This window comes from Amblyraja radiata, chromosome 27 (assembly GCF_010909765.2).
Source record: "Amblyraja radiata isolate CabotCenter1 chromosome 27, sAmbRad1.1.pri, whole genome shotgun sequence".
In the NCBI taxonomy this organism is placed as follows: Eukaryota; Metazoa; Chordata; class Chondrichthyes; order Rajiformes; family Rajidae; genus Amblyraja; species Amblyraja radiata.
Window position 1 is genome coordinate 4,657,996 of NC_045982.1, and position 14,942 is coordinate 4,672,937.

General features: G+C 41.4%; 1 protein-coding gene across 1 annotated transcript; it reads right to left on the bottom strand.

Moving 5' to 3' along the window:
- Positions 1–168: 168 nt before the first annotated feature.
- On the bottom strand, positions 169–9,297 carry tmem244 (transmembrane protein 244). The gene is made up of 6 exons (XM_033044943.1): positions 9,119–9,297; positions 7,963–8,048; positions 6,330–6,403; positions 4,054–4,179; positions 2,586–2,630; positions 169–1,019 (listed from the first exon to the last, which is right to left on the bottom strand). The coding sequence occupies exons 1-6, from the start codon at positions 9,149–9,151 to the stop codon at positions 931–933; spliced, it is 453 nt and encodes a 150-aa protein (XP_032900834.1). The 5' UTR covers positions 9,152–9,297; the 3' UTR covers positions 169–930.
- Positions 9,298–14,942: the final 5,645 nt, after the last annotated feature.

Below are 14,942 nucleotides of genomic sequence, written 5' to 3' on the forward strand. Positions count from 1 at the left end.
CAGCCCACACTGCCACCCAGCTTTGTAACGTCAGCAAACGTGGATTATTCTTGCTCCCCCTAATCCAAATCATTTGTACAGATTGTGAATATTTGGGGCCATCACGTATTCCTGGAATCCCACCATCCAACCAACAGATTGTAAAATCAGAGGCTACAGGCATTAAATCACATTATTTATCCAAAGTTTACTTTAATTGCAAAAATGCATGTCTTTTTTACAATGGTAAATGTTAAACTTTCTAGGTAATAAATATTGGGTATATTTCTCCATCGAGACAAAATAATTTTTAATCTTTTATATGAATACTGTGAATTAACATGTTGGGGAGCATTTGAATTCTAATTTACATCCATGAATAAATAGCAATCAACATAAAAAGAAAATCTGAATTAACAAATGCTTTAATGCTCATAGCTTTAAATCTTATCAAGTTTGTTTTTACATCCACACTGCACAGTCACACGAAACAACAGCAGGCCTGACTACTGAACGTTTCCACTGTTGTTATTTACCCGAGTTTATTTTATTTTAACAATTCCCATCAAGTAACGGGTATGTCAAAAGCAACATTTTTTCTCAAGCTGACAAACTGTGTGGTCCAGCTTTGTATGAAATTAAAATTACCACCATTTTACTTTTTAACAAAATCATGGAAAGCAGCAACAATGAAACGTTCAGATATTTTGGGACATTTACAGAAGAACAAAGTTGTAAAATATAGTCTCTTGTATAAATAGTTTGTGATTTTTATAACATTCATGTAAAACTAACCCATCTGATCATATTCAAAATGCAGTTACCTATCAAGCATTTATCCGTGATATTGCTTATATGTTTTCCACTAAAATTAATAGATATTTTGTCAGTCCATGCAGAGAACTGGCCTTGAGTCTTTGATTTCAGCTGCCACGTTTCATCAGTATTCTCTCAAATGTCCGATAGGTAACTGTGATTCTTTTGACAAACGAAGTATGCCACCAACTGACCATTAAAGATCATCATAGTCATGCCGACAACTAAACAAGAAACAAAAATAATAATTTATGCTCATAATTATCACCATTCTCAGCTTTAAACAGTATGACTTTGAACTGCGCAGATAGTATTACAATACTTTGTAATATACATCAAGGTCAATATTTTTCACTGATCTCATCTCATAAAATTAACAATTCTACAATGTATTAAAATATAAAACTAAAGCTGTAGACAAAGGGTGGCACGATGGCGTAGTGGTAGAGTTGCTGCCTTACAGTGCTTGCAGCGCTGGATTCGATCCTGACTACGGGTGCTATCTGTACGGAGTTTGTACGTTCTCCCCGTGACCTACGTGGGTTTTCAGTGATCTTCAGTTTCCTCCCACACAGGTATGTAGGTAAATTGGCTTGGTAAATGTAAAATTTGTCCCTAGTGTGTGTAGGATAGTGTTATGTGTGGATCGCTGGTCGTGGCGGCAGTGGTGGGCTGAAGGGCCTGTTACAGCGGTGTAACTTTAAACTAAACAATAGCGAGAAAATTCAAAACCAATTTATTTAATGAAGAAATGCCAAGCAAATACTTTGAAATAGAACACTGGGATGCAGGGCATAGTTGTGGTTCAGCCACGGCTAGTATTGTCTTCAGTTATGCTTATTGTACTTTAGGATAAAGACTTTGGAGAGCGAGCAGAACGAGGTTACCAAAGTGATTCCAGGTATGAGGGATCTTTTTTCACATGGATAGACTGCAGAAGCTGGAGTTGCTCTTCATGAAATCAGAAGTTGCAAAGTGATCTGACGGAAGTATTGAAAATGCAGGCAAAAGATTTAATAGGAACCTGAGGGTTAACTTTTTCCATACAGTGGGTATATGGAACGATCTGCCTGAGAAGGTAGGTGAGGCAGGTATAACAACATTGAAAAGATATTACCCCGGTACATGGATTGGAAAGATTTAGAGGTATTTGGGCCCAACATGGGCAGGCGGGACTAGTGTAGATGGGGCATCTTGGTTGAAAATGGCAGCTTGAGCCGAAGGACCTGTTTCTGTGCTATATGACTCTAATCATGGAAGAAAACTTTTCCCAATGGCAGAATGGTTCAGATCTGGGCGACAGAATAAAAGTGATTTGCAACAGAATCAAAAGTAGTTATTTGTTTATTAGCAAGTCAGCCTTTAGCATTTTCACCGTTTAACGCCATCAATCCTTCAATTTTACGTATTATTTATTCGGAACTGACAGGAAACAGTCCAAAGGGACCATTAACCTAGAATCATTTGTGAAGACTAGAGCCTTCTTGTGCCTTCTATGTTCTTGTGCTAAGAGACTAGACACAAGAACATACAAAAATATTATTCACAACAGTTCTGTAAAGCACCTTATAATATTTTATTGTGTTAAAGACATCAAATATTATCATATTTCTGAGTTTATGATTTATTTAATTTAAACAAATGCTAATATCAGATCAGCATGGTAAATAATTCACTTTATCTCTGTTAAGCAGTAAAGAAATGTAGTGTTTATTGTCCAGTAACTTTTGACAAATCAAAGAATCTATTACACTTTTTGTAATTTTTAAAGAAAGGCTGCTCCTACTCACGTATTGCAACCCACCATTGCCATGCTACAGGGAATGCACCCATCACTGTAAATGAAATGAAACCTCAATTTACCAACTTTGTAATGATCAGACATTAGATCTTGACATTGCAATAAGATGGCATAGAAAACATGGTGAATCTAATGTACAGACTCAGGGTGGTCTACTGTCATACACTCTTATACTTGGTATGATTGTGCCTAAGGTATGGCAGGGTTGTCACTGAACTGGCTACGAAAAAATAATATCACTATACTTAGTTTAGTTTATTGTCACGTGTGCCAAGGTACAGTGAAAAGCTTTATGCTGCATGCTAACCAGTCAGCGGACAGACTATACATCATTGCAATCATGATACATGATAAAGGGGATAACATTTAGTGCAATGTAAAGTCCAATTAACGATAGTCCAAGGGTTCCAATGACTCGTCATTACATGTACATAGGTGACAATAAAGTACCATTGAGCTTTAAATCAGCAAAATTATAAAACCTGGGCCTGACTGGAAATATTACTGTATATTGAGGCTTACATTTTGTTTCCAACATTACTGGGGCATTACTGTAAATTGTAAGCATAAATCAGTGAAGGAAATTATGTTTTTCATTTGCCTCACTGTTTATTTCCGAATTAAGGCCCTGGAGGAATAGTAATGTGCAACATCACTGAAAACAGTAAAGGGTGAGCAAAACTTGATCTTTGAATTCTCACCTTTGCTGTCAAATCACCAAATCATTTCAGAATAGAGGGAAACCATTTGCCCACCAATTCTCAGCCAGCACCCAGAAGAGCAGTCCTCCCAGTTCCATTCACTCAGTTCTTGATGAAAATCCTCTAAATGATTTCCCCTCTTGTGTCACCTCTCCACGTTCTCCACAGATGCTGCCTGACCTGCTAAGTTATTCCAGCACTTTGTGTCTTTACTGGATGTATGTGTTGTTTCTTTCTTTCCCTTACCCTGTTTAATTTGATTTTGATCTGAATATGCATGCAACAGACTTCAGGTTGGTGCCAAACCAAATAGAAGAAATATAAGAGAGAACAATGAAGATTCAGAAAACATAGGATTGCATTCTTGATTTTTTAAAAACCCGCTATTGCCATCTGCGTGATCCATCTTCCATTGACCCATCTTCCAGTGAGTGTTAAAGTGCCTTTAGTTTTGACATTTTCCTCGTGGGCTTTGAATCCATGTTTTCTGACTGATTGCTTGAGACTACTGATCCAGAAGTGGAGCCAGTACACTGACACATGTTTCTACTTCCACTGGTCTTGCCTGTCTCCTGGCAGGCAAGCTTGATAAATACACATGAAGGACTGAAAGAGTTTATCAGTCGCCATCTCGACGGTCCAGGGCACACCACGCAGGGAAGCAAAGAACAATTAGAGTAACATACAACAACTTTAAAATTACTGTCATATTTCCAATTATATTTTTTATTGTGGTGGCTTATTTAGAGTACTCACGAGCAGAACTCAGCACGACATGGCTGAGTGTAACGGTGACTGAGTAATCCCAAATCCACTTCTTAACTATAGCCGCAAACACCAGACCACTGATGAAATAGGTGAGTTCCATGGACAGCAGTATCACTAGGAGCATTGAAATGAACAGTACAAATTGGCCTCAAAATCTTAACTCTTAATATAAAATCAGATAGAAAAAACAGACAGATAATCCTATTTTCTTTTAGTATTATCATAACACCGTACTTATTTATACTCTTGTACCTCCAGACGTTAATATTCCAACATTTCCTGGGCTTTGCAACTCCAATCTTTTTGTTTCACACCTTTTGTCTTTTCAACTCTGGCTGTTGTCCAACCATCTACCTATCACTCACCTCTATTCACCTATTACCTGCCACGCTTTGCTTGCCCTGCCCCTCCTCTCTTCCAACTTTCGGCTCTGCCCGCCACAATCAGACAAAATCAAAAAAAAGATCCTGACCTGAAACATGTCTTTTAAATCTTGTAATTGTCCCCGCCTCCATCACTTCCTCGGGCACCTCATTTCATATGGCCATCGCCCTGTTTAATTTAGACAGTTTCAAGCCTGAGAATTCTAAATTGCTAACCATCCTTTCCCATGAGCTAAGGTGCCTAATCAAACCTTTGCTGATTATTGTCAATATGTATTGCAAATCCCACTGCAGGTCCATTAGAAAAAGGTAAGACACATGAGCCACACATAAACAAGAACACTTCAATATACATTATATTATCACTGTCTGATAAGAATAGAGAAAGATTATAATTCAAATATAAGATCCATATCAGGTGTTAACCAGGTTCTTAAAAATGCTGGTAATCTGATTGCTATGTATGTTTTAACACGGAACTGCAGATGCTGGTTTATACCAAAAATAGACACAAAATGCTGGAGTAATTCAGCGGGACAGGCAGCATCTCGGGAGAAAATGGATAGGTGATGTTTCATAAGGTCATAAGGAGTAGGAGTAGAATTATGCCATTCAGCCCATCAAGTATACTCTGTCATTCAATCATGGCTGATCTATCTCTCCCTCCTAACCCCATTCTCCTGCCCAAAGATCCCCATAACCTCTGACACCCATACTAATCAAGAATCTATCTCTGTCTTAAAATTATCCACTGACTTGGCCTCCACAGCCTTCTGTGGCAAAGAATTCCACAGATTCACCACCCTCTACCTAAATAAATTTCTCCTCGTCTTCCTAAAATAACGTCCTTTAATTCTGAGGCTATGATCTCAAGTTCTACACTCTCCCACTAGTGGAAACATCCTCTGCACAACCAAGTATTTCACTATTCTGTATGTTTCAATGAGGTCCCTTACAAAATTCTTAAGGGGTTGGACAGGCTAGATGCAGGAAGATTGCTCCCGATGTTGGGGAAGTCCAGGACAAGGGGTCACAGCTTAAGGATAAGGGGGAAATCCTTTAAAACCGAGATGAGAAGAACTTTTTTCACACAGAGAGTGGTGAATCTCTGGAACTCCCTGCCACAGAGGGTAGTCGAGGCCAGTTCATTGGCTATATTTAAGAGGGAGTTAGATGTGGCCCTTGTGGCTAAGGGGATCAGAGGGTATGGAGAGAAGGCAGGTACGGGATACTGAGTTGGATGATCAGCCATGATCATATTGAATGGTGGTGCAGGCTCGAAGGGCCAAATGGCCTACTCCTGCACCTAATTTCTATGTTTCTATGTCCCCCTCATTTTTCTAAACTCTAGCGAGTACAGGCCCAGTACTGCGATGTAAAGCGCCTTGAGTATTCTACAAAAGGCGCTATATAAATCCCATCCATTATTATTACTGCACATGACAATAAATTTAACTTGACTTTTAATAGAAAGCTTGTTAACTTAAATTCACAATTTTAGGAAGTTGTAACGAAAGGTTTTCTGCATTGTTCACTCTGTTTCTCTTCCTATAAATGTGATGATCTGGTTTCATTTTATATTTTTTGTTTTGCAAGCTTAGTAGTTTATGCAGAATATAATCAGCAAAAAACTATTGTTAGGCACAGCCCTGCAATTTTGGTCTCCAAATGGCAATTAATGCTCTTGCTGCGGGGGCATTCATCTGAAAGACAAATGACATGACTTGAGGCAGGCCAGAATAGACTCAGCCATTACAACTTGCTGAAACTCCCAATAGCCCAATATAGAACATAATACCACTCCACAGTACTTTGTTAAGTACCGTAACTAAAGTACTCTAATTTTGAAACCCCTTCCATCAAATGTGTTCTTTTTCTTACCTAGGTATTTCGGGCTAGACATTGAAACTTGTGTTTTAAAGTCAAATGGAAACAACCCATCGAATAACTCAAGCCTGTAACACAGAAACCATTTCAGGAACATAAGGATATAGGAAATGGAAACAGGAGTTGGCCATTCTGCCCCTCATCCATGACCCGTCATTGAATACGATCATGGTCGATCAATAAACTTAAATTAGCATTTTTCTGCACAAATCCCAATTCCCAAAATAACCAGCCATAGATTCTGCAACAATTCACGACCTACACAGTGAAGACATTTATTCTCACCTTTTCTCTAAATGAGTCCTTATTTTGAGACTGTGGCCTCTGGTTCCTGACACCCCAGCCAGTGGAACATCTACTCCACATCCAACACATTTAAGTGTCTTCAGGCCAAATGGAAGAGAAATGTGACAGGTCTTTATGGAGCTTACTGTTCCAAAGAATACATTCTGCCTACATTTAATTATTGCCATAAATGGTCATCTCACAACCTGGCGTGTAAGTCTACTGAATGGTCATCGTATAAGCTAGAGTGTAGACCCGATCACCCAACCTACCTCATTAAGACCCTTGAACTTTTTCTTATCTGCACTTACTCTGTATCTGTAAAATTATAACACTGTAACATTGCACTCTGATATTTTTTTGTTTTGTACTACCTGTTGTACTTGTGTATAGCTTGATTATACCTATGTATAGTATGATTGGACTGGATAGCACGCAAACAATTGTTTTCACTGCATCTTGGTACACGTGACAAGATTAAACCGAAAATAATACCAATAAATGATATATAAATTACACACGGATTTTAAAAGACAGTGAAAACTAAAAGACTGCGCAAAAGAACAAGACATTTGTGCACACCACGAAAAGACATTACGTTGACCTAAGTGACCCAAGTGCTAATTCAGACGCTCCTTCAACACTGCCAGCAACTCAGCTTCCACCACTTTCTCCCTAGTATTGCACTGTATCTCACCACACTCTGGGTGAAATAAAGGTACTCCTAAAAATGCCCTGTAAATCTCGTACCCTTTACTCTAAATCTTTGTCCATTAGGTCGATTCACCTCTGATAAGCAGAAATTATTTCTGCAGTCTATTCTATTTAAAACATTCATACCTTCAATGTGGTTGGTTTTATATACTTCGACCATGATCCCTTTTAACCTCCTCGGCTCAAGGGAAAGCAGCACCAACTCCCTATGCCCATGTGTGGACTTCATCCCTTCTAACCGAGTCCCTGGTACCAATGGGTACCTGACCTGACTGTTCACCCTTCCCCTTCACAATCTCCTACAGATGTTCCAAGGCACTTGTTTAAGTGCTGAATAGCGACAGTCTCTCCAATGTCTTTTCAACAAATAATCAGAAGTGTTTGAAGAAAATTACTAGAAAAAAGACCATAATTTCAAACTTCCCCAAGGTTTTAACATCGAGATCCCCTTAGGTCTTGACTCCAGGGCAATTCTGGTGAGTTGGCCACCATGCTAATGTGGGTTTTTCTCTTTCAAGTCTGCAGGTAAAAGGGTTGTGCAAAATTCTCTCTCCTCCCATAAACATTATTTTCCAACATGTTCCAAAAGAATTGGTGAATGGGTGAAACTCCCCCCTGTATATCTTACCTGAATGCACCAAAGCAGACACTTCCGATCATGTAATAGAGGGTGTAGAATACCATCAAACATAGCAGTAGATTAAAGAAGACAGCCTAAGAAAGTGCAAACCAACATGGATTAGATTTCATTTAAATCAGCTAAACAAAGAGGGTGAGGTTACCTTAACCAAACCTACACCAGATTTGACCCATAGATGCAACAATAGTCTAGCGTTCTGCTTCCCAATGAAGTCAATGCAAATTCATTCTCAAGATGGTTTTCTACCTGGTAAAATTGGTTACAATTACCCCGATTGAAGTTTACAAGAACTTAACCAAAAGGTTGTACAGGATATTGGTGAGGCCACATTTGAAGTATTGTGTTGTGTTTTGATCACCCTTTTTTCAGTAATTAAGCTGAAAAAAAGTGCAGAGAAGATTTGCGAGGATAGACACAAAAAGCTGGAGTAACTCAGCGGGACAGGCAGCATCTCTGGAGCGAAGGGTGAAGTTTCGGATCGAGACCCTTCTTCAGATAGTCTGAAGAAGGGCCTCAATCCGAAACGTCACCCTTTCCTTCACATATCTTCACCCAACATGACACTACAGTTCTTACTGAATCAAAGGAAAATCAAGAAGAAACAAAACCTCTGAACTATTGATTCTACAGTTGATATTTATGGATAGAACAAGTCTATTGTGTTATATATATATATACACATATTGTACACACATACACATATATATACATTCCATTTTATATATATATATACACACCTATTATAATATATACATACAAACACGTATATGTATGTATATATTATAGGTAATAGTTTATTGTAGCATAATAGTTTGCTGTCTTCACTTTATTGCAATATTACTTAAAGATATGTGTAGTTCGTTGAAGCATTCATCGAGATGAACAAAGGTAATGATTAGAAACATAGAAAATAGGTGCAGGAGTAGGCCATTCGGCCCTTCGAGCCTGCACCGCCATTCAATATGATCATGGCTGATTCAGAAACAAGTAACTGCAGATGCGGATTTCCGAAGTAAAAATACACCATTTGTTGTGGGGACGTTGACTGTGTCCGCTGTTTGTGCGAACGTTTGCCACCAACACAGGATGAGCGAGTGAAGCCGGGGCCCCTTCACTCATCCCCGGCCATCTAGCAGCCGCGTACCTCAGTTCCAGCGACTCGCGCTTTACAAGCCATATGAGTAAGTTAGAGGAGCCCACACTGTGCCCGGGAATCGCTCCTTCCTTCTCACGCATTCTTGCCCCGTTTCGCTCTCAGACAACCATCTGCCTTCACTGCCCTGATCCAAAGAGAGAGATAATCCCGTCCACAGAGAGAGAGAGAGAGAGAGAGAGTTGGCAGCAGGGGACTTAATGCTGGACATCACCAACCCCCACGACCGCGCGTCACAAATTGTCTTGGTTGCAATTATAGAATTTTGCGAAAAACAAAAGATTGAAAGAAATCTGAAATAAGGGCAACACCAAAGATCTTATAGCGGAGCTCCGCTATAGGATCTTTGGGCAACACGACCCAGGAAGTAAAGGTGTCGCAAGCAAGAAAGAAGAAGTTCAACACTGAGAACGTCGACCTCTGCGGGTTTAATTTTCTAGTAATGCATGCGGTCACATTGCATGGGCGGTCACGGTGGCGCAGCGGTAGAGTTGCTGCCTTACAGCAAAATGCAGCGCCAGAGACCCGGGTTCGATCTGTATGGAGTTTGTACGTTCTCCCCGTGGGTTTTCTCCCGAGATCTTCATTTTCCTCTAAATTGGCTTGATAAAAATGTAAAATTGTCCAAGTGGCGATATACAGAGTACTGCCCTGCCGACTACAACATTCAGAAGGTTCAGAAGAAAGCGCTTGCAACACAGGAGGCCGCCGTTCGGTGGATAATGTCTTTAACATCGCGAGCCGATTCGTCCTATAACCAGGACCATGACGTTGAATGTCTGAACAACGGTCTCCCGACCCGAAATGACGCCAATCCATGTTCTGAACAGAAGCTGCCTGACCCACTGAGAGTTACTCCAGCACTTTGTGTGGTTTTTTCACCATTGTCCCCATCAAAATTTTTTTTTATCAAATTAAACTTACCGTTAACAGATTTTCAAAAAGAGGTTTAAAAAGAGTGGAGGCCCGTGACTAGTGGTGTGCCTCAGGGTTCGGTGCTGGGCACATTACTATTTGTCATCCATTTCAGTGATTTGGATGAAAATGTACATGACACGGCGAGTTTGCAGGTGACACTAAAGTGGGTAAAGGGCCTGTCCCACTTAGGCAACTTTTTAGGCGAGTGCAGGAGACTCTGCGCTCGCCACATGTTTACTGCTGGTCTCTGGTGAGTCTCCTTCATGGTCGCGAGGAGTTCCCACATTCTGGGAACTAGTTGCGGCCCTAGTCTGGTCGCCGCAAATTTTTCAACAAATTGGTCGCCATGGAGAACATCGATAATCCTGCAGTCGTAGGTGCAGTTGTAGTGGGGTCGCCATGTAGTTGTGGGTAGTTGAGCTAGTCGTCGGTAGTTTTTGTTAATCTCCTTTGCTGATCGGGCATTTTCATTGGTTCATTGGGGGGGAAAAAACGTAAGCACGAGTTTTCAGAACCAAGGAAAACCGACCGGTAATGTTAAATGCCCACCGAACTTCACAGCTGTGTGTCTCTGGCTTATTAAAAGTTGCCTGCCTTCTTAAAAGTGTCTCCACTCCTTCTCCCCCTTTCTCTCCCCCCCACCCCCCGCTCTTTTAAAGGACTTACCATACACTGTGCTAGCCGTCTTAACCATCATGTTCATTGCGTTGTGTGTCTATCACCTTGGCTTTGCACTGTGTGAATTTCAGACAGCGCTCCCCCGCTTTCCCTGGCCCCCGCCTTTGCGATGTGTTTGTGTGTGTGTGTGTGTGTTCCACTCTTGACACTCGCCATTCCAGCTCCCGGTTTTTCAGGCGAGTGCCACGAGCTTAACAGTCGCCGGCAGTCCGCTGAAAACCCACCTAAGTGGGACAGGCCCTTAAAGATAGTGAAGTCGATTGTTAGGGATTACAGCAGGCTTTTGATCGGTTGGGCAGGTGGGCAGAGGAATGGTTGATGGAATTTCATACAGAAAAATGTGAGGTGTTGCATTTTAAGAAGTCTAACATAGGCAGGACCTACTCGATAGCCCCACAGCAGAAGCATCCACGTCGCAGGGCAGGAAACTGGAAGTATCCTGAGCTAATTCTGCTACCACCATCATCTATTGCAACAAGTGATGGCTTCCACTGATTGTCGCCGGAAGCTTGCGTCATTTTCAGGATGGATGATGACAGCGAGGTCAACATTTGCAACAAGATGGACACGAAAAGAAGAAGAATAATGGTAGGTCTCTGGGGAGTGTTGCAGAGCAGAGGGATATAGGAATTCAGCTGCACAGTTTCTTGAAAGTGGCATCACATGTGGATAAACTGCTCTAGAAGGCTTTCAGCACATTGGCCTTCATCAGTAAGTTGGGAGGTCATGTTACAGTTACATAAGATGTTGGTGAGGCCACATTGGAGTATTGTGTTCAGTCTTGGTCACCATATTATAGGAAAGTAGTTGTCAAGCTTGTTGTCAATGTCCACTGGTCACATTGTCCTTCCACCACAACCCTCTCTCTGTCTTCTATTAGTAAGCCAGTTGTAAATCATACGATCACATTACTGTGAACCCCGAGCATCTTAATCTCATGGGGTCTTTATCAGATGCCTTCCTCACATCCACGCAGACAACATCCACGCAGACAACATTCATCAATGACGATCTTCATCACCTCTTCAAACAACTTGATCGTTAGTAAGACACGACCTATCGTATACAAAGCCATGCTGACTCTCCCTAATTGACCCAATTCTCGTCTAAACGGGAGTAAAATCTATCCCAAAGAGTCCTCTCCAATAGTTTCTCTTCCACTGACATGAAGCTCGCTGGCGTATGATTCCCTGGATTTTCTCTAATTCTGTTCTTAAACAGAAACAACATTAGCTTCTCTCCAGTTCTCCAGGAGCCTGCCTGTGGCTAGAGAAGATGCAATGATCTTTACCAAGGCTCCTGCTATCTCCTCTCTTGCCTCTCTCAATAACCTGGAACAGATCCCATCAGGCCCTTGGGATTTAACCACCAAAATGCTCTTCAAGACCACCACCATCTTGATTTCAAACTGCCCTTGCACATTATTATTTCCACACTGATCTTACCGTATTCCATGTCCTTCTCTTTGGTGAATACAGATGGAAAGTTCTCCTCTGCACCTCATGGCCAGGTCCAATGTCACAAACCTGACTGCTGCTCCCCCTTGATGGGTCATTCCCCCCCCCCCCCCCCCCCCCCCCCCAACAGTATCAAAAACTTTCCTACTCCCTTTCCTGGTAGTCACATCTACATTCCACATTCCCACCTGCCCTCTCTACTGTACTAAGACCAAGAGGAACATAAAATCACACACACAAAACGATCGTGTACTCCAACCTGACATCGCCCTCTTCGTCGTAACCTCAACAAAGCACTTCGTCTCAACACAGCCTTGCTCCAAAATGGCCGTCCCCTAAATACCACTCCACTACATCTTTCCTTGGCCTCTCAATGAGCCAATCCAAGAGCTCGCTTTTCAAATCGCCCGCTACATCAGAGCTTCAAACTAACTGCCTCGGCACCTCCAACGTTTCCCTTTTATAACCATCTGTTGCCACACAGAGCTTGAAATCGACTCCCACAGCCAAACCATCAGCTCCCTTTTAAAATCTCCCGCTGCGTCAGGGCTTGAAATTTACCCGTGACAGTATTTTGCTTACTTTCATTTTCTCAGTCGATGCCCGAGTTCAAATAGCAGTACCTCAGAATTCATGATGGGCTCAGTAATGAGAATGCATCGGGAATGAGAATGCGTGAGTCTGATGTCATAATACTGTACAATGGGCAGTTAGAATGCTATTTAGTGATTAAATGGATTATAATTTCATTTGAAAATTGTGACATTTTACTGGTTTCAAGTCTAGAGAGCTGCAGCTTCTGTTAACTTTGTCCAAGTGAACAGCTACTTTCCTACAGCTATCAGTTTCTTGAGCCAGCTCACACCCCTAATCCTACCTCGCCAAAGGAACATTTCTGTCCACCTCTTTTGTACAATTGTGTGTTTTTGTACTGTCTTGTTCTTTTTTTGCAGTATTTTTCAGTTTTGTAACATTTACGTGTAATCGTTTATGTTTTTGTGTGTTGAACCGACCTGCACATGCCTAATCCTTGACATAAGAAGATGTGGACCCTTATACATCTGCGTTTTTCAAAATGTGGACTCTTATACATAGGCGTTGTTCAAGATGTGGACCCTTATACATCAGGGAGACCAAATGTAGACTGGGCAATCGTTTCGTTGAACACCTTCACTCAGTCTGCCTGGATCTCCCGGTTGCAAACACTTTAATTCCCCCTCCCATTCCCACACTAACCTTTCTGTCCTAGGCCGCCTCCATTGTCAGAGTGAGATGGATGAACAGCATCTCATATTTTGCTTGGGCAGCTTACAACCCAGTGGTACGAATATTGATTTCCCTAACTTCAAATAACCCCTGCATTCCCTCACTCTCTATTCCCTCCCCCACCCAAGTTGCACCAGCTTCATTTGTTCTATAATCTCTCTACATCACCGTCCATATCTCTCGTTTTCCTTTCGCCCGACTCTATTATGAAGAAGGGTCTCGACCCAAAACATCACCCATTCTCTCTAGAGATGCTGCCTGTCCCGCTGAGTTACTCCAGCATTTTGTGTCTATCTTTGACAAAGGAACATTTCTGACAACCTCTGGTGTACCATTGTGTTTTGTACTAATGTCGTTTTTTGCAGTATTTTTTGTTGTCAGTGTTTTGTTTCTTGTACTTGTGATGCTGCTGCAAGATTTCCATTGTACCTGTAGCACATCGTACTTGTGCTTATAAACTCAACTTGACCACATCCGAGCCAAGATTAATATCTGAAGGCTATTCAAAACTGGAGAGAATTATCAAGCCCTATTCTTTTCTATCCTTGCACACACACATCCATGCACAGCAACAAATCTGCAAACATACTTTATGGTTTTGCTGATTGAAAACGAAAATCAAAACATGAGCTTTCTGGTCTGAGTTCTCAGGGTCCTCAGCATCATGGCATCAGCTACAAAGTGTTGGGTAGCATCTCTGGAGAGAAGGAATAGGTGATGTTTTGGGTCAGAAACCTTCTTCAGACATGCAGATGCTGGTTTACAAAACAAGATAGAGTGATGTAGTAATTCAGTGGGTCAGACAGTGCAAGACCTGTTCTCCAGAGATGCTGCCTGACCTGCTGAGTTACTCCAGCACATTTTGTCTTCTTTATTGTCACGTGTACTGAGGGACAGTGTAAAACTTTGTTTTGCAAAGGGGAAGATACAGAGTGCAGAATAGAAACTTCATTCTGAACAAGAGTCGCGACCAAAAACATCAGCCATTCATTCTCTCCAGAGATGCTGCATGACACGCTGAGTTACTCCACCATTTTGTGCACATCTTCAATTAAATGGATAAACCATGGTACCATCAGAACCTCAGTGCCGTTTACCCATGTGTTCAGAAAATATCATGATGTGATTGAAGGTCAGCAAATTGACAAACTGTTAAAGTTAAGCAATATATTTTTTCTTTGGTCGTATACCACCTTTCTTTTGTAATTGCATTGGATTGGGGTTGGTAAAGGTTCGAAAGGAAAATGAAGACATGGTGAGGTTCTCTATTTAGTAAGTTGTTGTTTCATACTCAACGTGGAAGGTCCAAGTTAAATCTCCTCAACGTATGCCTACTTTGAAGAAGTTCCCGTCCTCTCTCCAATGGGAGTTCTGCAGTATCCTCTCCCACTGCTCCCCCTCTGTGATTATCAATTCTACATTTTCCTTGACCCGCATCTCCTTTGATGTCTCGTTTTCACACCATACACTTCCTTATCTCTGTGTCTCCCTCTCCC

What these genes read in the sequence shown, in the direction of transcription:
- tmem244 (XM_033044943.1), bottom strand. Translation starts at nt 9,151, where the DNA reads ATGGCTTGTAAAGCGCGAGTCGCTGGAACTGAG. An exon ending in CGCGAGTCGCTGGAACTGAG is followed by an intron (nt 8,049 to 9,118) that starts GTACGCGGCTGC and finishes GCACTTTCTTAG; the next exon opens with GCTGTCTTCTTTAATCTACT. An exon ending in GTCTAGCCCGAAATACCTAG is followed by an intron (nt 4,180 to 6,329) that starts GTAAGAAAAAGA and finishes CAATGCTCCTAG; the next exon opens with TGATACTGCTGTCCATGGAA.